General features: G+C 50.4%; 2 protein-coding genes across 2 annotated transcripts in view; both read left to right on the plus strand.

The window, feature by feature from the left end:
* Positions 1-22902, plus strand: part of CalpC (calpain C) — a 348733-nt gene that overhangs the window by 100841 nt on the left and 224990 nt on the right. The window contains exon 2 of the mRNA XM_045733865.2: positions 21306-21450. Within this exon, the coding sequence (XP_045589821.1) occupies positions 21313-21450 (138 nt within the window). The 5' untranslated portion in view covers positions 21306-21312. The remainder of the gene's footprint in view (positions 1-21305; positions 21451-22902) is intronic.
* Positions 3291-5834, plus strand: LOC138362688 (zinc finger protein 512B-like). The gene is made up of 2 exons (XM_069321140.1): positions 3291-3294; positions 5044-5834. The coding sequence occupies exons 1-2, from the start codon at positions 3291-3293 to the stop codon at positions 5832-5834; spliced, it is 795 nt and encodes a 264-aa protein (XP_069177241.1).

Consider the following 22902-nt stretch of genomic DNA (forward strand, 5'->3'; position numbering starts at 1 on the left):
ACCCATCATAATACCCACCATAATACCCATCATAATACCCACCATAATACCCACCATAATACCCATCATAATACCCACTATAATACCCACCATAATACCCATCATAATACCCACCATAATACCCACCATAATACCCATCATAATACCCACCATAATACCCACATAATACCCACCATAATACCCACCATAATACCCATCATAATACCCACCATAATACCCACCATAATACCCATCATAATACCCACCATAATACCCACTATAATACCCACCATAATACCCTCCATAATACCCACCATAATACCCACCATAATACCCACCATAATACCCACCATAATACCCATCATAATACCCACCATAATACCCACCATAATACCCACCATAATACCCACCATAATACCCACCATAATACCCATCATAATACCCATCATAATACCCACCATAATACCCACCATAATACCCTCCATAATACCCACCATAATACCCACCATAATACCCATCATAATACCCACCATAATACCCATCATAATACCCACCATAATACCCACTATAATACCCACCATAATACCCTCCATAATACCCACCATAATACCCATCATAATACCCACCATAATACCCACCATAATACCCATCATAATACCCACCATAATACCCACCATAATACCCATCATAATACCCACTATAATACCCACCATAATACCCATCATAATACCCACCATAATACCCACCATAATACCCATCATAATACCCACCATAATACCCACATAATACCCACCATAATACCCACCATAATACCCATCATAATACCCACCATAATACCCACCATAATACCCATCATAATACCCACCATAATACCCACTATAATACCCACCATAATACCCTCCATAATACCCACCATAATACCCACCATAATACCCACCATAATACCCACCATAATACCCACCATAATACCCATCATAATACCCACCATAATACCCACCATAATACCCACCATAATACCCACCATAATACCCACCATAATACCCATCATAATACCCACCATAATACCCTCCATAATACCCACCATAATACCCACCATAATACCCACCATAATACCCATCATAATACCCACCATAATACCCATCATAATACCCACCATAATACCCACCATAATACCCACCATAATACCCACCATAATACCCACCATAATACCCATCATAATACCCACCATAATACCCACCATAATACCCACCATAATACCCACCATAATACCCATCATAATACCCACCATAATACCCATCATAATACCCACCATAATACCCATCATAATACCCACCATAATACCCACCATAATACCCACCATAATACCCACCATAATACCCACCATAATACCCACCATAATACCCATCATAATACCCACCATAATACCCACCATAATACCCACCATAATACCCATCATAATACCCACCATAATACCCACCATAATACCCATCATAATACCCACCATAATACCCACCATAATACCCACCATAATACCCATCATAATACCCACCATAATACCCACCATAATACCCACCATAATACCCATCATAATACCCACCATAATACCCACCATAATACCCACCATAATACCCATCATAATACCCACCATAATACCCATCATAATACCCACCATAATACCCACCATAATACCCATCATAATACCCACCATAATACCCACTATAATACCCACCATAATACCCACCATAATACCCATCATAATACCCACCATAATACCCACCATAATACCCACCATAATACCCATCATAACACCCATCATAATACCCACCATAATACCCATCATCATACCCATCATAATACCCACCATAATACCCACTATAATACCCACCATAATACCCACCATAATACCCATCATAATACTCACCATAATACCCACCATAATACCCACCATAATACCCATCATAATACCCATCATAATACCCACCATAATACCCACCATAATACCCATCATAATACCCACTATAATACCCACCATAATACCCACCATAATACCCACCATAATACCCATCATAATACCCACCATAATACCCACCATAATACCCACCATAATACCCATCATAATACCCATCATAATACCCACCATAATACCCACCATAATACCCATCATAATACCCACTATAATACCCACCATGTCTTCTAAGAGTTCAAATTTCTCCACAAAATTTTCCACAGTTAATGGTTATGAACAATACATGTCTGTCTGTATTTTTGTTCTAGCTCTTCATTGTGTCTTGCAAGGGAAAGTTTGTGTTGAGTCAGTTCAAGTTGCAATGTTCACTTTGCACAAATGAATCAATCATTCACGTTATTCATGTGAGTGACCGACTTCTCTTGTTTCCATCGCTTGTGTGAGATTTGTACCACATAAAACAGTTTCTCATTTGATGGTATAGGGTCATTATCAGTCACAGGATGGGTATGGGGGTCCACCACCACTCACGGGATGGGTATGGGGTCCACCACCACTCACAGGATGGGTATGGGGTTCACCACCACTCACAGGATGGGTATGGGGTCCACCACCACTCACAGGATGGGTATGGGGGTCCACCACCACACACAGGATGGGTATGGGGCCCTCAACCACTCACTGAATGGGTATGGGGTCCACCACCACTCACAGGATGGGTATGGGGTCCACCACCACTCACAGGATGGGTATGGGGTCCACCACCACTCACAGGATGGGTATGGGGTCCTCCACCACACACAGGATGGGTATGGGGCCCTCAACCACTCACAGGATGGGTATGGGGTCCACCACCACTCACAGGATGGGTATGGGGTCCACCACCACTCACAGGATGGGTATGGGGTCCAACACCACTCACAGGATGGATATGGGACCCACCACCACTCACAGGATGGGTATGGGGTCCACCACCATTCACAGGATGGGCATGGGGTCCACCACCACTCACAGGATGGGTACGGGACCCACCACCACTCACAGGATGGGTATGGGTTCCACCACCACTCACAGGATGGGTATGGGGTCCACCACCACTCACAGGATGGGTATGGGGTCCACCACCATTCACAGGATGGGTATGGGGTCCACCACCACTCACAGGATGGGTATGGGGTCCACCACCACTCACAGGATGGGTATGGGACCCACCACCACTCACAGGATGGGTATGGGACGCACCACCAATCACAGGATGGGTATGGGGTCCACCACCACTCACAGAATGGGTATGGGACCCACCACCACTCACAGGATGGGTATGGGGTCCACCACCACTCACAAGATGGGTATGGGGTCCACCACCACTAACAGGATAGGTATGGTTAAACCACCACTAACAGGATAGGTATGGGGTCCACCACCACTCACAGGATGGGTATGGGGTCCACCACCACTCACAGAATGGGTATGGGGTCTTCCACCACTCACAGAATGGGTACGGGGTTCACCACCACTCACAGGATGGGTATGTGGTCCACCACCACTCACAGAATGGGTATGGGGTCCACCACCACTCACTGGATGGGTATGGGGTCCACCACCACTCACAGGATGGATATGGGGACCCACCACCACTTACAGGATGGGTATGGGGACCCACCACCACTCACAGGATGGATATGGGGACCCACCACCACTTACAGGATGGGTATGGGGACCCACCACCACTCACAGGATTGGTAAAGGGTCCACCACCACTCACAGGATGGGTATTGGACCCACCACCATTCACAGGATGGGTATGGGGTCCACCACCACTCACAGGATGGGTATGGGGACCCACCACCACTTACAGGATGGGTATGGGGTCCACCACCACTCACAGGATGGGTATGGGGGTCCACCACCACTCACAGGATGGGTATGGGGTCCTCACCCACTCACAGGATGGGTATGGGTTCCACCACCACTCACAGGATGAGTATGAGGTCCACCACCACTCACAGGATGGGTATGAGACCCACAACCACTCACAGGATGGGTATGGGACCCACCACCACTCACAGGATGGGTATGGGGTCCACCATCACTCACAGGATGGGTATTGGACCCACCACCACTCACAGGATGGGTATTGGACCCACCACCACTCACAGGATGGGTATGAGACCCACCACCACTCACAGGATGGGTATTGGACCCACCACCACTCACAGGATGGGTATGAGACCCACCACCACTCACAGGATGGGTATTGGACCCACCACCACTCACAGGATGGGTATGAGACCCACCACCACTCACAGGATGGGTATTGGACCCACCACCACTCACAGGATGGGTATTGGACCCACCACCACTCACAGGATGGGTATTGGACCCACCACCACTCACAGGATGGGTATTGGACCCACCACCACTCACAGGATGGGTATTGGACCCACCACCACTCACTGGATGGGTATTGGACCCACCACCACTCACAGGATGGGTATTGGACCCACCACCACTCACAGGATGGGTATTGGACCCACCACCACTCACAGGATGGGTATTGGACCCACCACCACTCACAGGATGGGTATTGGACCCACCACCACTCACAGGATGGGTATTGGACCCACCACCACTCACAGGATGGGTATGGGGACCCACCACCACTTACAGGATGGGTATGGGGTCCACCACCACTCACAGGATGGGTATGGGGGTCCACCACCACTCACAGGATGGGTATGGGGTCCTCACCCACTCACAGGATGGGTATGGGTTCCACCACCACTCACAGGATGAGTATGAGGTCCACCACCACTCACAGGATGGGTATGAGACCCACAACCACTCACAGGATGGGTATGGGACCCACCACCACTCACAGGATGGGTATGGGGTCCACCACCACTCACAGGATGGGTATTGGACCCACCACCACTCACAGGATGGGTATTGGACCCACCACCACTCACAGGATGGGTATTGGACCCACCACCACTCACAGGATGGGTATTGGACCCACCACCACTCATAGAATGGGGGAGGAGCATCAAAGCCAGAACCAAATCACTGTTGTACACTAACGTGACCACTGGTGACAGGACCCGTCACCGTGACAAGACCCGTCACCGTGACAGGACCCGTCACCGTGACAGGACTCGTCACCGTGACAGGACTCGTCACCGTGACAGGACCCGTCACCGTGACAGGACCCGTCACCGTGACAGGACCCGTCACCGTGACAGGACCCGTCACCGTGACAGGACCCGTCACCGTGACAGGACCCGTCACCGTGACAGGACCCGTCACCGTGACAGGACCCGTCACCGTGACAGGACCCGTCACCGTGACAGGACCCGTCACCGTGACAAGACCCGTCACCGTGACAGGACCCGTCACCGTGACAGGACCCGTCACCGTGACAGGACCCGTCACCGTGACAGGACCCGTCACCGTGACAGGACCCGTCACCGTGACAGGACCCGTCACCGTGACACGACCCGTCACCGTGACAGGACCCGTCACCGTGACAGGACCCGTCACCGTGACAGGACCCGTCACCGTGACAAGACCCGTCACCGTGACAAGACCCGTCACCGTGACAGGACCCGTCACCGTGACAAGACCCGTCACCGTGACAGGACCCGTCACCGTGACACGACCCGTCACCGTGACAAGACCCGTCACCGTGACAGGACCCGTCACCGTGACACGACCCGTCACCGTGACACGACCCGTCACCGTGACAAGACCCGTCACCGTGACAGGACCCGTCACTGTGACAGGACACCGTCACCGTGACAGGACCCGTCACCGTGACACGACCCGTCACCGTGACACGACCCGTCACCGTGACAGGACCCGTCACTGTGACAGGACACCGTCACCGTGACAGGACCCGTCACCGTGACAAGACCCGTCACCGTGACAGGACCCGTCACCGTGACAGGACCCGTCACCGTGACAAGACCCGTCACCGTGACAGGACCCGTCACCGTGACAGAGCTTCACTTGCAGGTTCGCTGCTCTCCAAACTGCACATTGTTCAACACCAAGAGTGCTGTGTTGGTCACTTTCTCCTGGACGCCATGGTCCCCTGGTGGGGGTCCCAGTGCTCCTGGAGGCTGCTGAGCCTTCCTGGAATCTGACCTGGAATGTGGGTGAGGGGGGGTGAGTGTGGGGGGAGTGGGTAAAGAGGAGCGTGGGAGTGTGGACTGTCACAGGGGTCGGGGGGGGGGAGTCCACACGACCCCTGTGGCAAATATAGTGTGTGTCTGTCGCTCGTTGTATGTAAAATAAATAAAAGTACATAGTGTTACACACTCACTATGGTACACACACACGCACTCAACACACACACACACACACACACACCTCGTGTGTGTGTGTGTGTGTGTGTGTGTGTGTGTTGGGGCCTCGTAGCCTGGTGGATAGCGCGCAGGACTCGTAATTCTGTGGCGCGGGTTCGTTTCCCGCACGAGGCAGAAACAAATGGGCAAAGTTTCTTTCACCCTAAGTGCCCCTGTTACCTAGCAGTAAATAGGTACCTGGGAGTTAGTCAGCTGTCACGGGCTGCTTCCTGGGGTGTGTGTGTGTGGTGTGGAAAAAAAAAAAAAAAAAAAAAAGTAGTTAGTAAACAGTTGATTGACAGTTGAGAGGCGGGCCGAAAGAGCAAAGCTCAACCCCCGTAAAAACACAACTAGTAAACACACACACACACACACACACACACACACACACACACACACACACACACACACACACACACACACACACACACACACACACACACACAGTGATCTGTTCAGTATACTATAGAATATAATAGAAATCATGATAGTGAAGGAGACAATCACAGAACCTCTCTCATGAGCTCACTTGGGAACTGTATACTGTGTTAATCCCAAGGTCCCCCTCCCCCCCCCCCCACTGTAAACTAAAGGGACACACACACACACACACCTGTTGATTGACGGTTGGCCTGTTGATTGACGGTTGAGAGACGGGACCAAAGAGCCAGAGCTCAACCCTCGCAAACACAAGTAGGTGAGTACAACTAGGTGAGGTCACACACACACACACACACACACACACACACACACACACACACACACACAAACACACACAAAAGGGAGGAAAGGTCTTAGCATGGGCAAGGAACTACCTAACAGGAAGGAGCCAAAGAGTTACGGTAAGGAGCGAGAAGCCGGTCTGGCGAACAGTAATGAGTGGAGTACCTCAAGGATCGGTGCTGGGACCAATTCTATTTCTTGTATATGTTAACGACATGTTTACAAGCGTAGAGTCCTACATGTCGATGTTTGCAGATGACGCAAAGTTGATGAGAAGAGTTGTGACAGATGAGGATTGTAGGATCCTCCAAGAGGACCTGAACAGGTTGCAGAGATGGTCAGAGAAATGGCTACTGGAGTTCAACACGAGCAAATTTAAAGTTGTGGAAATGGGATCAGGTGATAGGAGACCAAAGGGACAGTACACAATGAAGGGGAACTGCCTACCTGTGACGACGTGAGAAAGAGACCTGGGGGTGGACGTAACACCTAATCTATCTCCTGAAGAACATATAAATAGGATAACGACAGCAGCGTACTCTACACTAGCAAAACTTAGAACATCATTCAGAAACCTATGTATGGAGGCATTTAGGGCACTTTACACTTTCTACGTGAGGCCAGTCTTAAAGTATGCCGCCTCATCATGAAGTCCCCATCTGAAGAAGCATATAAGGAAACTGGAAAAGTTTCAGAGGTTTGCAACGAGACTCGTCCCAGCGCTACGAGAGATGGGGTATGAGGAGCGCCTGAGAGAACTGTCCCTTACGACACTAGAAAGAAGAAGGGAGAGGGGGGGACATGATAGGAATGTATAAAATACCAAGCGGGATTGACAGAGTGGACATAGACGAAATGTTCACACGGAATAGTAACAGAACGAGGGGACATGGGTGGAAGCTGGAAACTCAGATGAGTCACAGGGATGTTAGGAAGTTTTCTTTTAGCGTGAGAGTAGTGGAAAAATCGAATGCCCTTGGGGAACAGGTTGTGGAAGCAAATACTATTCATAATTTTAAAACTAGGTATGATAGGGAAATAGGACCATAGTTATTGCTGTAAACATCCGATGCTCGAAAGGCAGGATCCAAGAGTCAATGCTCAATCCTGCAGGCACAAATAGGTGAATACAAATAGGTGAGTACACACACACGCACGCACATGCACACTTCACACACCCACACACACACACACACACACACACACACACACACACACACACACACACACACACACACACACACACACACACACACACACACACACACGCTCGCACACGCACCACACGCACATGCATTACGCACACACGCACCACACACACACACACACACACACACACACACACACACACACACACACACACACACACACACACACACACACACACACGCTCGCACACGCACCACACGCACATGCATTACGCACACACGCACCACACACACACACACACACACACACACACACACACACACACACACACACACACACACACATGCACACATTGGATTGGAAAATTTGAATATGAAACAAACTAGGCAGGGCAAAGACGTAACACAGAGGGAAGAGGACAAGATGGTGCGTTTCAGGAGTACTCCTTCAGATGTGGAGAGAGATCAGGGAGGAACTCAAGGTAATGGAGGAAAAGGTAGCCAACGTGCAGGGTGAGCTGAATGAGGCAAAGGAGAAGATTAAAAGCCTGAAAGAGAATCCTCCCCAATACCAGACATGAACCAGCACTCAGGAAGATGGTAATATATCCGTAGAAGGGACTTCTACAATACAACCCTCATTTGCATACTTAGAAGAAACCCGAAGCTGTCTCCGCAGTACAGGAAATTGCCATGAAAGTTGCTACTTCTCAGGAAGCAGCAATTAAGATGCACTTGCTGACTGATAGAGAGGAAAAGAGCAGTAATCATAGTAGGTATTAAGGAGCAAATAGGGGCCAGTCCAGGGGAGAGGAGAGAGATGGACAGAGCCACAGTAAAGAGATCCTTGAAGGGGTAAAGATAGACAGGGAAGAACAAAATATAGAAAAGGTTTCAGGTTAGGCCGGTACAACAAGGACAGAGATAGTGATAAAAGTGGTTTTCAAAAGCGAGACCACAAAAGAAATTTTAGCAAAGAAGAGCAGCCTATTCAATATACTGAAGTTCAAAAAGTTATTCCTGCAGAGGGATGTGACCAGGGAGGAGAGATTGAGGGCAGCAGCAGCGAGGAAGGAGCACAGGGAGAGGGATCAGGGAACAGAACCCTATGACCCCAGAGGGGAGTGGGGAACCCTCCACAGTCAGTTCGACAGCCCCATTGGGAGGAGGATCACACCCACCTCCGACAATAAAAGCCCCCACCCCCAAGCCCCCCCTTTCTCCCTCACCATCCTAAGCCCTCCCTTCTCCCTCACCCTCTATCCCTTCCCTTCTCCCTCATCCCCCCCCCCTTAAGCCTTCCCTTCACTCCCACCCCAGTAAACCCTCCTTTCTCCCTCACCCCCCCCCCCAAGCCCTCCCTCCTCTCCAGCCCCCACAAGCCCTTCTTTCTCCCCCTCCCCCCCAAGCCCTCCTTTCTCCCCCCACCCCCCCATGGACTCCCTTTGCTCCCACCCTCTCCAAACCAGATCCTCCCAGCCCCCTCACAACCCAGGTCCCCCCTTCCCCCTCCCCATCCCGGACCCTCCATGTTTCCAGTGGTATCAAGAGAAACTGAGAATGGACAGAAAAGAGTCAGCTTCAAGGTGACGTACTCGAACATAAATGGGATTACAAGCAAGACAAGAGGAGTTAGGGAAAGAGCTCAAGAAGTAAACCTGGATGTAATCGGACTCACAGAAACAAAACCTTCAGGAATCATAATGAATGCCGTGTTTCCCCAGGACTACAATATAATAAGGAGAGAGAGGGAAGGAAGGGCAGGAGGCAGAGTGGCCCTACTCATGAGAAAGGAATGGAGTTTCAAGGAGATGGTTATCCCAGGCTGCGAGGGGTTCAGAGACTACATTACAGGCACCATGACGATGGGAGGACCAAGAGTAGTAGTAGCAGTGATATATAACCCTCCACCAAATGACAGAAGACCCAGGCAAGAGTATGACAGAAACAACATGGCAGTTAACAATTGAGAGGGCAGCCTCTGCTGCCTGTAGAATTTGATCCCATCTGCTCATCATGGCGGACTTCAATCACGAAAGGATAGACTGGGATAACAAGGAACCACATGGGAGAGGAAACATGGAAAGCTAAACTACTGGAGGTGGCAACAAAAAGCTTTTTAAGCCAGCATGTCAGGGAACCCACAAGAATGAGAGGAAACGATGTACCAGCGAGACTCGACCTAGTCTTCACTCTGAATGACTCGACATACGGGAAATTGACTTCGAGGCCCACTGTAGGAATGAGCGACCACAGTGTACTGACGTTTGAGTATCTGGTCGAAGAAGGGTTAAAGTACTCTAGAAAGGGAACTGAAAGCAAAAGGCTGGCATTCTGTAAGGGAAACTATGAGGAGATGAGAAAATTCCTAATGGATATAACACAGGAAACAGAGCTCAGAGGAAAGACGGCCCAAGACATGATAGACATGTCCAAGAATTCACGCAGAAGTGTAAGCAGGCAGCAAACAAGTTTATCCTGGCCCAAAAGGAAAAAAAAAATGAAATGCAGATGAGAAACCCATGGTTTAATCAGAGATGTAAGCTAGCTAAGCAACTAGGTAAAAGAGCATGGAGAAACTATAGAAATAACAGGACACTTGAGAGCAGAGAAGGTTACCAGAGAGCCAGGAATGAATACGTCAGGGTGAGAAGAGAGGCAGAAGGGCAATATGAAAACGACATAGCGAGCAAGGCCAAGACCCAACCCAAATTACTGCACAGCCACATCAGGAGAAAGACAACAGTGAAGGAACAGGTAATGAAACTAAGGATAGGGACAGACAGATTCACTACACACGACAAAGAAATGTGTGAGGAACTCGATAAGAAATTCCAGGAGATCTTCACAGTAGAGCAAGGAAAAGTCCCAGAGATAAGAGAAGGAATAATTAACCAGGAACCACTAGAAGAGTTTGACATTACCAGTGGGGATGTAAGGAAGCTTTTGCTAGAGTTGGATGTGACAAAGGTTATAGGCCCGGATGGAATATCACCATGGATACTAGAGGAAGGAGCAGAAGCACTGTGCCTGCCACTCTCCATGGTGTATAACAAATCACTGGTAACAGGTGAACTGCCAAAAATTTGGAAGACGGCAAACGTAGTCGCAATATACAAGAAGGGGGATAGATAGGAGGCACTGAACTCCAGGCCAGTGTCCCTAACTTGCATACCATGCAAAGTGATGGAGAAGATTGTGCGAAAAAAGCTAGTGTAACATCTGGAGCGAAGGAACTTTGTGACACAACACCAACATGGGTTCTGGGATGGTAAGTCATGCCTCACAGGGTTAATTGAATTCTACAATCAGGCAACAAGAATCAGGCTAGAAAGAGAGGGGTAGGCAGACTGCATATTTTTGGATTGCCAGAAAGCCTTTAACACAGTGCCACACTAGAGACTAGTGCGAAAGCTGGAGATGGAGGCAGGAGTGAAAGGGAAGGTACTCCATTGGATAAGGGAGTACCTAAGTAACAGAAGACAGCGAGTCAATGTGAGGGGTGAGGTTTCAGATTGACGAGGCGTCACCAGTGGAGCCCCGCAGGGTTCAGTCTTTGGACCTATACTGTTTCTGATATATGTAAATGATCTTCCAGAGGGTATAGAATCGTTCCTCTCATTGTTTGCTGATGATGCAAAATTTATGAGGAGGATTAAGACGGAGGAAGATATTATGAGGCTACAAGATGACCTAGACAGACTGAATGAATGGTCCAACAAATGACTACTAAAGTTCCACCAGAGTAAATGTAAGGTAATGAAACTAGGCGGTGGAAACAGGAGGCCAGACACAGGATACAGAATGGGAGATGAATTCCTATGTAAAACGGACAGAGAGAAAGATCTAGGAGTTGATATCACACCAAACCTGTCTCCCGAAGCCCACATCAAAAGAATAACATCAGCGGCATATGCAAGGCTGGCTAACGTCAGAACAGCGTTCAGGAACCTGTGTAAGGAATCATTCAGAATCTTATACACCACATATGTAAGACCAATCCTGGAGTATGCGGCCCCAGCATGGAGCCCGTACCTTGTCAAGCACAAGACGAAGCTGGAAAAAGTTCAAAGGTATGCCACTAGACTAGTCCCAGAACTAAAAGGCATGAGTTACGAGGAAAGGCTGCGTGAAATACACCTTGCGACACTGGAAGACAGAAGAGTAAGGAAAGACATGATCACAACCTACAAAATTCTCAGAGGAATTTTACAGGGGTAGATAAAGATAACTTTTCAACACTGGCGGTACACGAACAAGGGGGACACAGGTGGAAACTGAGTACCCACATGGACCACAGGGACGTTAGAAAGAACTTTTTCAGTGTCAGAGTAGTTAACGGATGGAATGCATTAGGCAGTGATGTGGTGGAGGCTGACTCCATACACAGTTTCAAGTGTACATATGATAGAGCCCAGTAGGCTCAGGAACCTGTACATTAGTTGATTGACAGTTGAGAGGCGGGACCAAAGAGCCAGAGCTCAACCCCCGCAAGCACAACTAGGTGAGTACACTGGAGGGGGGGGGGGGGGTTGAGGGTGTCACAGTTCCCGCCATATTTAACGGACAGTAGCGGTCTTTAGAGTGAATGACCGCTTGTTGGTGGTGATCCACCAGGCTGTCATTACCTCCTCCCCCCTCCCCCCCCCCGGGGCACCACCCGTGGCGCCTGACAGCTGGGTGCACAGCGCTTCAGATTCGTGGTCCTGAGGTTCCGGGTTCGATCCCCGGTGGAGGCGGAGACAAGTGAGCAAAATGTTTCTGTCACCTTGTTGCCCCTGTTACCTAGCAGTACATAGGTACCAGGGAGTTAGACAGCTGCTTCTTGCGGGTGTGTAGCAAAAAGGAGGCCTGGTCGAGGACCGGGCCGCGGGGACGCTAAGCCCCGAAATCATCTCAAGATAACCCCCCCCCCCCATCTCTCTCTCCCTCTCTCTCAATCTCCCCCACTCTCTCTCACCCTCTGGCGGCCCCTGGCTTCCCCTGGCGGTCTCTGGCGGCCCCTGGCTTCCCCTGGCTTCCCCTGGCGGTCTCTGGCGGCCCCTGGCTTCCCCTGGCTTTCCCTGGCGGTTTCTGGCGGCCCCTGGCGGTCTCTGGCTTCCCCTGGCGGTCTCTGGCGGCCCCTGGCTTCCCCTGGCTTCCCCTGGCGGTCTCTGGCGGCCCCTGGCGGTCTCTGGCTTCCCCTGGCGGTCTCTGGCGGCCCCTGGCTTCCTCTGGCGGTCTCTGGCGGCCCCTGGCTTCCCCTGGCTTCCCCTGGCGGTCTCTGGCGGCCCCTGGCGGTCTCTGGCTTCCCCTGGCGGTCTCTGGCGGCCCCTGGCTTCCCCTGGCTTCCCCTGGCGGTCTCTGGCGGCCCCTGGCTTCCCCTGGCGGTCTCTGGCGGCCCCTGGCTTCCCCTGGCTTCCCCTGGCGGTCTCTGGCGGCCCCTGGCGGTCTCTGGCGGCCCCTGGCTTCCTCTGGCGGTCTCTGGCGGCCCCTGGCTTTCCCTGGCGGTTTCTGGCGGCCCCTGGCTTCCCCTGGCGGTCGCTGGCGGCCCCTGGCGGTCTCTGGTGGCCCCTGGCTTTCCCTGGCGGTCTCTGGTGGCCCCTGCCTTTCCCTGGCGGTCTCTGGTGGCCCCTGGCTTCCCCTGGCGATCTCTGGTGGCCCCTGGCTTCCCCTGGCGGTCTCTGGCGGCCCCTGGCTTCCCCTGGCGGTCTCTGGCGGCCCCTGGCTTCCCCTGGCGGTCGCTGGCGGCCCCTGGCGGTCTCTGGTGGCCCCTGGCTTCCCCTGGCGGTCTCTGGTGGCCCTTGGCTTCCCCTGGCGGTCTCTGGTGGCCCCTGGCTTCCCCTGGCGGTCTCTGGTGGCCCCTGGCTTCCCCTGAGGGGGGGGTCTGGCAGCCCCTGGCGGCCCATGGCTTCCCCTGGCGGTCTCTGGTGGCCCCTGGCTTCCCCTGGGGGTCTGTGGTGGCCCCTGGCGGTCTCTTTTGGCCCCTGGCTTCCCCTGGCGGTCTCTGGTGGCCCCTGGCTTCCCCTGGGGGTCTCTGGTGGCCCCTGGCGATCTCTGGCGGCCCCTGGCTTCCCCTGACGGTCTCTGGTAGCCTGTGGCTTCCCCTGTCGGTCTCTGGTGACCCCTGGCGGTCTCTAGTGGCCCCTGGCTTCCCCTGGCGGTCTCTGGCGGTCCCTGGACCGCCAGGGGTGATTACTAGGGACCACCAGGCTGTGATGGTTTGCCTCTTCCCTGATCAAGGTTGTATTCGTGTTTTTCATTCCCATCAAAGATCACCAACTTTTAACCTACAGTTTACAACAAGCTTGTCTGAATGTTTCTGGTCTGAGCGAAAGGTTGCCTTCTGTATTTCCTCCGGAACCTTTCCCTGAAGGTGGGATCTGATTGTCTCTGATTGTCTGGAATACGTCTATACACTCCCGAAGGTCGACCAGTGTCTCCCTGAGCAAGTGTGAACTGATCACGTGTGACAAGTTGCTCCCTAGAGCGACCAAACACACCAACTGTTGATCCCTTGTTGACCTCTTGAAGGAGGTCAACAACCCCTTAAGGAGACACCCGAGATCTGTCACCTTGGTGCTCTTAGGTACCACAGTCAGGTACCACAGTCAGGTACCACAGTCAGGTCAGCACTGTCAGGTACCACAGTCAGGTCAGTACTGTCAGGTACCACAGTCAGGTCAGTACTGTCAGGTACCACTGTCAGGTCAGTACTGTCAGGTACCACAGTCAGGTCAGCACTGTCAGGTACCACAGTCAGGTCAGTACTGTCAGGTACCACAGTCAGGTCAGTACTGTCAGGTACCACAGTCAGGTCAGCACTGTCAGGTACCACAGTCAGGTCAGCACTGTCAGGTACCACAGTCAGGTCAGCACTGTCAGGTACCACTGTCAGGTACCACAGTCAGGTCAGCACTGTCAGGTACCACAGTCAGGTCAGCACTGTCAGGTACCACAGTCAGGTACCACAGTCAGGTCAGCACTGTCAGGTACCACAGTCAGGTCAGCACTGTCAGGTACCACAGTCAGGTCAGTACTGTCAGGTACCACAGTCAGGTCAGTACTGTCAGGTACCACAGTCAGGTCAGCACTGTCAGGTACCACAGTCAGGTACCACAATCAGGTCAGCACTGTCAGGTACCACAGTCAGGTCAGTACTGTCAGGTACCACAGTCAGGTCAGTACTGTCAGATACCACAGTCAGGTCAGCACTGTCAGGTACCACAGTCAGGTCAGTACTGTCAGGTACCACAGTCAGGTCAGCACTGTCAGGTACCACAGTCAGGTCAGCACTGTCAGGTACCACAGTCAGGTCAGCACTGTCAGGTACCACAGTCAGGTCAGTACTGTCAGGTACCACAGTCAGGTCAGCACTGTCAGGTACCACAGTCAGGTCAGCACTGTCAGGTACCACAGTCAGGTCAGTACTGTCAGGTACCACAGTCAGGTCAGTACTGTCAGGTACCACAGTCAGGTACCACAGTCAGGTCAGTACTGTCAGGTACCACAGTCAGGTCAGCACTGTCAGGTACCACAGTCAGGTCACTACTAGTAGGTACCACAGTCAGGTCAGCACTGTCAGGTACCACAGTCAGGTCAGCACTGTCAGGTACCATAGTCAGGTCAGCACTGTCAGGTACCACAGTCAGGTCAGTACTGTCAGGTACCACAGTCAGGTCAGTACTGTCAGGTACCACAATCAGGTCAGCACTGTCAGGTACCACAGTCAGGTACCACAGTCAGGTCAGCACTGTCAGGTACCACAGTCAGGTACCACAGTCAGGTCAGCACTGTCAGGTACCACAGTCAGGTCAACACTGTCAGGTACCACAGTCAGGTACCACAGTCAGGTCAGCACTGTCAGGTACCACAGTCAGGTCAGTACTGTCAGGTACCACAGTCAGGTACCACAGTCAGGTCAGCACAGTCAGGTACCACAGTCAGGTCAGCACTGTCGGGTACCACAGTCAGGTCAGTACTGTCAGGTACCACAGTCAGGTCAGCACTGTCAGGTACCACAGTCAGGTACCACAGTCAGGTCAGTACTGTCAGGTACCACAGTCAGGTCAGCACTGTCAGGTACCACAGTCAGGTCAGTACTGTCAGGTACCACAGTCAGGTCAGCACTGTCAGGTACCACAGTCAGGTACCACAGTCAGGTCAGCACTGTCAGGTAACACAGTCAGGTACCACAGTCAGGTCAGCACTGTCAGGTACCACAGTCAGGTCAGTACTGTCAGGTACCACAGTCAGGTCAGCACTGTCAGGTACCACAGTCAGGTACCACAGTCAGGTCAGCACTGTCAGGTAACACAGTCAGGTACCACAGTCAGGTCAGCACTGTCAGGTACCACAGTCAGGTCAGCACTGTCAGGTACCACAGTCAGGTCAGTACTGTCAGGTACCACAGTCAGGTCAGCACTGTCAGGTACCACAGTCAGGTCAACACTGTCAGGTACCACAGTCAGGTCAGCACTGTCAGGTACCACAGTCAGGTACCACAGTCAGGTCAGTACTGTCAGGTACCACAGTCAGGTCAGCACTGTCAGGTACCACAGTCAGGTACCACAGTCAGGTCAGTACTGTCAGGTACCACAGTCAGGTCAGCACTGTCAGGTACCACAGTCAGGTCAGTACTGTCAGGTACCACAGTCAGGTACCACAGTCAGGTCAGCACAGTCAGGTACCACAGTCAGGTCAGCACTGTCAGGTACCACAGTCAGGTCAGTACTGTCAGGTACCACAGTCAGGTCAGCACTGTCAGGTACCACAGTCAGGTACCACAGTCAGGTCAGTACTGTCAGGTACCACAGTCAGGTCAGCACTGTCAGGTACCACAGTCAGGTCAGTACTGTCAGGTACCACAGTCAGGTCAGCACTGTCAGGTACCACAGTCAGGTCAGTACTGTCAGGTACCACAGTCAGGTCAGCACTGTCAGGTACCACAGTCAGGTCAGTACTGTCAGGTACCACAGTCAGGTCAGCACTGTCAGGTACCACAGTCAGGTCAGTACTGTCAGGTACCACAGTCAGGTCAGCACTGTCAGGTACCACAGTCAGGTACCACAGTCAGGTCAGCACTGTCAGGTAACACAGTCAGGTACCACAGTCAGGTCAGCACTGTCAGGTACCACAGTCAGGTCAGTACTGTCAGGTACCACAGTCAGGTCAGCACTGTCAGGTAACACAGTCAGGTACCACAGTCAGCTCAGCACTGTCAGGTACCACAGTCAGGTCAGCACTGTCAGGTACCACAGTCAGGTACCACAGTCAGGTCAGTACTGTCAGGTACCACAGTCAGGTCAGCACTGTCAGGTACCACAGTCAGGTCAACACTGTCAGGTACCACAGTCAGGTCAGCACTGTCAGGTACCACAGTCAGGTACCACAGTCAGGTCAGTACTGTCAGGTACCACAGTCAGGTCAGCACTGTCAGGTACCACAGTCAGGTACCACAGTCAGGTCAGTACTGTCAGGTACCACAGTCAGGTCAGCACTATCAGGTACCACAGTCAGGTCAGTACTGTCAGGTACCACAGTCAGGTACCACAGTCAGGTACCACAGTCAGGTCAGCACAGTCAGGTACCACAGTCAGGTCAGCACTGTCAGGTACCACAGTCAGGTCAGTACTGTCAGGTACCACAGTCAGGTCAGCACAGTCAGGTACCACAGTCAGGTCAGTACTGTCAGGTACCACAGTCAGGTCAGCACTGTCAGGTACCACAGTCAGGTCAGCACTGTCACGTACCACAGCCAGGTTCTTTCTTTTAACCATGGTGTGGGCTCCCATCCAGTCTGCATGTTTGCTCGCCAGGGATTTGGTTCTTTTCCCAGCTGGTGAACTGGAGAAAGTCCCACCTGGGTCCCTCTCAGGTTCGGTCTTGTGTGGGACTCTCGGACTGCTTCCTTGTGTCTCCCTTCGGAGGTTCTGCTGCAGCTGCAGTCTCGCCTTTGCCTGTTTTGGGGGGTTCCTGGGTCACGAGGTGGTTGCCCGAGGGTTTGAGCATGAATCTGAACTTTGCCATGTTGGTCTACCCGCCGAATCAGGTTTGGGTTCGGTGGCAGTTCTGGTTCCTTCAGGGACGTCCCTTTCCACCTCTCTTGCAATGGCTGGATTGGGCCTCTGGGTGCCTTACGTCGACTGCTGTGTCATCGGCTTCCTTTTCGTTTTTTGGGGGGGTTCAGTGTCTTATTATCTACCCGAGTCCTCGCTTGATGTGCTCAAGGACGTGTCGTCTCTTGGTTGAGGCTTTGTGACCAGTGCTCACCAGGCCTGCCAGGGGCGATGGGGTCCGTCCTTCCATCTGGCTCATAGCATGATGCAGGTGCTCAGGGCAGTGTGGATGTCGCTTCGGAGGGTTTGGGTCACTTGCGGATTGACGATCTGGCTCCATTCAGACTGCTCCTGGGTGGTTGATTGCCTCTACTGTTGGGGTTCGATGCGGTCCTTGGCTCTTTGGAGCTGGTCACTTCAGGTGGCTCATCTGCTTAGTTCTTGTGGTTTGGCTCTCCTGGCCGTTCACTTTCAGGGGGTGTCCAACGGCCTGTCTTGGTTCATTCCCCTGTCCATGGAATGGGCGGTCGACACCGACTCATCCAGTTGGCTCTGCCGGACGTTCGGGCTTCCAGGGGTGGACTTTGTGTTGGTGTGGTCGTGACCTCTACCAGTATATGTGGCGCCCTTCCCCGACTGCGAGACTGTCGGGGTCGATGCCTTCATGCAGCACTGGTCGAGGTGGGGTTACCAGTACCTCTTCCCCCCCTCCCTTCCCTGGTTCCACTGTTGCTCCATGTCATAGATCACTTGGAGACTTACCAGAGAAGAGTATTACTCTTGGCTCCTTGGTGGCCGGCCCAGGCTTGGTTTCAGGCGCTGCTTGCTCAGTGTCCGAACCCGGGATCTTCGCCCGGCTTTGCATCTGTCAGCAGATCCGGCCAGTCTGTTACATGGCTAGTTCGATCTTCTCCTCAAGTCTTTGTGTCTGGTCTTTCTGATGCGGGTTTATCACCATTTGTATGGTGAGCAGGCGGCTTCATTGATGGTGTCCCAGCTGCGTGTCTTGTCTCGGTGGCAGTATGAAGTTTCAGGACTGTGTTGTTATGCCAAATACTGTCGCCTCGTATCGTGCGGCACTGGTGAAGCCGCTTCAGCTTGCCGATCAGGGTGGATGTTGCTTCTGATCTGTTCCGCAAGCTGTCTCGTGTGTTGTTTCACCTCCAGCCTGCTCATGAGCTATCTGAGCCGTCCTGGTCTTTGGACCAGGTGCTCTCTTTTCTATCTTTTCCTCGGTTTTTTGTGGCCTCTTCGGTTCAAGATTGTTTTAGTGAAGGCTCTTTTCCTGTTGGCATTGGCCTCTGAGGGGTCGGGTTGGGGAGCTTTATTCTTTTCTCCAGCACAGATGTTTCTGCTCTTTTGGTCCTGGCAGGCAGGCTTGTTTATTTGCAGCCGTCTCCTTTTCTGGCGAAGAATGAGACTGCTGCTTTCCGGAGGGGTCCCTGGGTTGTTGATACAGGTTGGTTCGGCCGGAGGTGCATCATTTGTTGTGTCCGGTTGCAGCTCTTCGCTGTTACTTGTTGGTAATTACATTAGAGTCAGTCAGAGAGGATACTTTTTATTGATTCTAATGCTAGGCTGGTGTTTTAAGAGGAATTCACAATATTATTAGCTGGTGAATTTAATAGCGACATAGCAATGATTTCCCCATTTTCTTCCGGGGAAAATTCCATTGGACTCTTGCTTTCTTTGAGTTAATTTGTTAGTGGTAAATTAGCAGCAATATTATCTGCCTAATGTATTGAAAATTAGTAAATGGTGTCGGTTTTCCGACATCACTTGCTAGTGGCCGGTGGGTCACTCCTGTCATCATTGTCACTAGTTAGTGGCTAGTGGTAACAAAAAGTAATTAGTAAGAGGACAAGTTGGATAATGAGACTCAGTCCAAATTCCTCAGTAAATGCTTCTTGTGAATACTGTGTGAGGTCCCCGTGCCGCAATGGTAAAATACTCGCTCAACTAAAAAAGATCGTAATTTGAACATGAAAAATAATTTTAAACAAAACTTGGATTTTTTTGTTCCAAAGCAGCATGTTTTAGGTGGTCTGGTAGGTTAGGAGGGCAGCAAGTTCTCCTGAGGCTTCAAAACGTCATGAAAACTCAAAACTAAGGCTTCAAAACGTCATGAAAACTCAAAACTAAGGCTTCAAAACACCATGAAAACTCAAAACTAAGATTTCAAAACACCATGAAAACTCAAAACTAAGATTTCAAAACACCATGAAAACTCAAAACTAAGGCTTCAAAACACCATGAAAACTCAAAACTAAGATTTCAAAACACCATGAAAACTCAAAACTAAGGCTTCAAAACACCATGAAAACTCAAAACTAAGATTTCAAAACACCATGAAAACTCAAAACTAAGGCTTCAAAACACCATGAAAACCGTTAATTGAAAGCGTCTTCTCCTAATCTAACAACCTGAGCCAGAGGACCCAAAACAGAAAACAGGACAGTACATCACTTTCATGAACCGATTCCATTTTACAATAAATCCTTTTTTAGCTTGAGTGCGCATTCGAGCGAAAAGCGATGTAATTTGTCAGAGGATGGGTTGTTTTGCGAGCGATTTGGCCTGGGTTTGTGTCCTGGCTGAGGAGGATTGACTTGCACCAATCCTTTACTGTACACCTCTGTTCACCCAGCAGTGAATGGTTACCTGGGGACCAGATTCACAAAGCAGTTACGCAAGTACTTACGAACGAGTACATCTTTCCTCAATCTTTGACGCTTTGGTTACATTTATTAAACAGTTTACAAGCATGAAACTTTCCAATCAACTGTTGTTATTGTTATAAACAGCCTCCTGGTACTTAGGAGCTCATTAACGGTTTAATAATTGTAAACAAAGCCGCCAAAGATTCAGAAAAGATATACAGGTGCGTAAGTGCTTGCATAACTGCTTCGTGAATCTGGCTCCAGGTTATTAAACGATTTGGCAGGTCGTATTCCGGGGAAAATTAGCATTAAGGACCTGCCCGAAATGCTATGCATGCTAGTAGCTTTTCAAGAATGTAAGACTTCTTGTATATTTATAAATAAAATTAAATAAAAATGTAAAAAAAGTAGTATGGGAGTGTCTGAGCGAATGGTGTCTGCCGCAGGAGGAGGATGACGGAGTACGGGCGGGTGGTGAAGGCGTGCAGCGAGCGGCGGGAACTGTGGCAGGACCCAGACTTCCCGGCCTCTCAGACCTCTGTCTTCTACCACCAGACGCCGCCCTTCACCTTCCACTGGCGCCGACCCAAGGTAAGCTCTCCCTCCACATCTATGCTGTCTGCCTTATTTAATTCTGTTATTCCTACCGCAATATTTCCCCACGACTGCTTTGTTGCCGTTTGCTACCCCGTCCTCAGCCTGTCCTCGACCCCAAAGACGCAATGAATTGTATCAAATTGTGTATTAAATATACTATTTTCCTCATAAATATTATTGTAGATAAGAGTTATATATATAATTAGGCATAGGTTAAGATACATATTTAAATTCAGTTGGCGGTTATTTGCATTTGAATTACTTGCGTGAATCATTTACCGAGTTGCGGTTCAAACAATGGCCGTCAGTGAAGACCCGTTCGAGAAATGTTCGATCATCATCAATTTTGAATCATGTGTAAGTCGTTTTTCATTCATTAACTGAGTTTGGCAGTTGTATTAACAAGCATTTGGCCTTTGTTGATGAGGACAGACTGCTTGAGGTTATCTTCATTCTATCCAGCGACCAACCCCAAAGACGCGTTCATCTATTTTAACATGCTGTTCATTCAAAATATGAATTTTCTCAAATATAAATTATTATATATTAACATATTGTGCATATTTTGATGTAGGTTAGGTTATGTGTTTAGGTTCTATTGGCGATTATTTGTACTTGAAGTACGTGGGTGAAGCATTTACGAGTTACAATTTGAACAGAGGTATGAGAGAGTATAATAACCCATGGTTCAGTAGACCGTACTAAGAAGTAAAAACGAAAAGCAGGAGGGGAGTGGAGGAAGTACAGAAGACAAAGGACAGAGGACAACAGGAATAGATGCAACAGAGCTAGGAATGACTGCATAAATATAAGAAGAGTATTGTAAACAACTTATGAAAACAATATTACTATCAAAGCAAATAAGCAACCACTACCACTACATAGTCGTATAAGAAGGAAACTGACATTGAACAACCAAGTGACAAGACTATGGAAAACAGGAGAGGAACATACAGAAAGCGACACAGAGATCTGTGAGGCATTGAACGCCAGTTTTCATGCTTACAACTGAGCCTGAACAACTTCCATAGTTAGAAGAGGAGGTGACCCTAGATCAGAGACTGTCCAATATTTAAGTATCAGCAGAGAAGGTAAAGTAACAATTAGCATCATTGGTCAAAACTAAAGCAGTTGGATCAGACAACGTGTCACCATGGATACTAAAAGAGGCAGCACAGGTCCTCAGTGTGCCTTTACCAAGGATCCTTAATGAGTCACCCACAAAGGGATAGTTGCCCAGCTGCTGAAAAAGGCAAATGTAGTACCAATTTTCAAGAATGAGGATAAAGAAAAAGCACCTAACACTGACCAGTATCACTGACACTCATCCTCGGCAAAGTACTATAAATAATAATCAGGTTAAGACTAGATATACACCATGCTGTCGCTGCCTGGCCGTCAGAGGGTACGGATGTACCCACGTATTTGTCCTCAATTGATGAGTGA

Source organism: Procambarus clarkii, chromosome 1, assembly GCF_040958095.1.
Source record: "Procambarus clarkii isolate CNS0578487 chromosome 1, FALCON_Pclarkii_2.0, whole genome shotgun sequence".
Taxonomy (NCBI): domain Eukaryota; kingdom Metazoa; phylum Arthropoda; class Malacostraca; order Decapoda; family Cambaridae; genus Procambarus; species Procambarus clarkii.